This window comes from Manacus vitellinus, unplaced genomic scaffold, assembly GCF_001715985.3.
Source record: "Manacus vitellinus isolate BGI_N305 unplaced genomic scaffold, ASM171598v3 scaffold_118_pilon, whole genome shotgun sequence".
Lineage (NCBI taxonomy): Eukaryota > Metazoa > Chordata > Aves > Passeriformes > Pipridae > Manacus > Manacus vitellinus.
This window is the reverse complement of record NW_021938885.1, coordinates 205061-206242: the sequence shown is the minus strand read 5'-3', so window position 1 is coordinate 206242 and position 1182 is coordinate 205061. Positions and strand designations below refer to the sequence as shown.

General features: G+C 61.1%; 1 protein-coding gene across 1 annotated transcript in view; it reads left to right on the top strand.

The window, feature by feature from the left end:
- LOC103758952 (SITS-binding protein) overlaps positions 1–1182 on the top strand; it is a 6671-nt gene that overhangs the window by 1385 nt on the left and 4104 nt on the right. Inside the window, exons 3-4 of the mRNA XM_029965724.1 lie at positions 61–240; positions 670–938. Of these exons, the coding sequence (XP_029821584.1) occupies positions 61–240; positions 670–938 (449 nt within the window). The remainder of the gene's footprint in view (positions 1–60; positions 241–669; positions 939–1182) is intronic.

The following is a 1182-nucleotide window of genomic DNA, read 5'->3' as shown; positions in this document are numbered from 1 at the left end:
ACGGAGAGCTCGGCATCGCCGCTCCCACCGACCACCCCTCCCTGCCTTTCCCTCCCGCAGGAACACGTGCCCTCGGAGCGCAGGAAGAGGCAGGACCTGGCCCTGGTGGAGCCTCTGCAGCTCTCCATCACTCTGTCCCCCTACGCCAGCATCACCTCCCCGCTCTTCCTGCAATCCCTGCACCGCGGCGAGGCCGCGGGATACTGGCTGAGCCGCCAGCCCCGACCTGGGGGCAGCACGGTACAGGATACAGGACCCCCCTCAACCCTAAACCCAAAACTAGCACTGGATAAACCCCCTCGGGTTTATTACTTACAGGGGGAACAGCCCAGTGCCCCTGTGCTGGGGCACGGCAGTGCTGTGGGGAGCAGCTTCTCTCCTGGCTCCTACGGAAGCAGCTTGGAAATTCCCACACTTCCAAAAGATTTTAAAAAGTTGCCCGTGTTCAGAAAATCCCTCAACTCCATTTTTTTTTTGTTTTTTGTGGTCAGTTTAATGATCAGCCACGTTGCCACCCACTGGGGGGTTTTTGGGGGAGAATTGAGGGAGGGTTGACACCTTCACGTGCTGCGCCTCAGCGCGGGGGCAGAGTGGCATTCCCCAGCCTCACACCCTGGAATAAGCAGGATATTTTATGGATCTAACAGCCACTTCCGTCCTCATCCGCAGATCCCACTGCTGACCACCTGGAAGGGGCAGCTCTGTGCCCGCCTGAACGTCACCAGCGAGGCGGCACTGGCCTGGTACCTGGCACGTGCCCGGCGCCTGCGGCAGGCGCTGGGGGCCACATACGTGGCCTTTGAGGGAGTCGAGGGTAATTCTTTCCTGGAGCAGGATGTCCCACCTCCCGCCGAGCTGGCAGGTGATGGATACACCAGGGTGTTGGCGGCAGCACTGGCGACACTGGGCAATGGCACCATCGTCAGCGCCGGGGCCGGGTGGGTACCGGGGACAGGCTTTGCTGGAGCCAAGGGGTGTGTGAGTTCCTGGGGGATGATTGAGGGGATGTCCTTGGGATGCCAGGAGTGCTCAGCACCCAGGGAAGTGGCACAGAGGTGGTCTAGGGCAGCATGTTGGAGTCGATGATCCATGTGGGATCTGAGGTTGGTGAGGCCCTGGCACAGGTTGCCCAGAGAAGCTGTGGCTGCCCCTGGATCCCTGGAAGTGTCCAAGGCCAGGTTG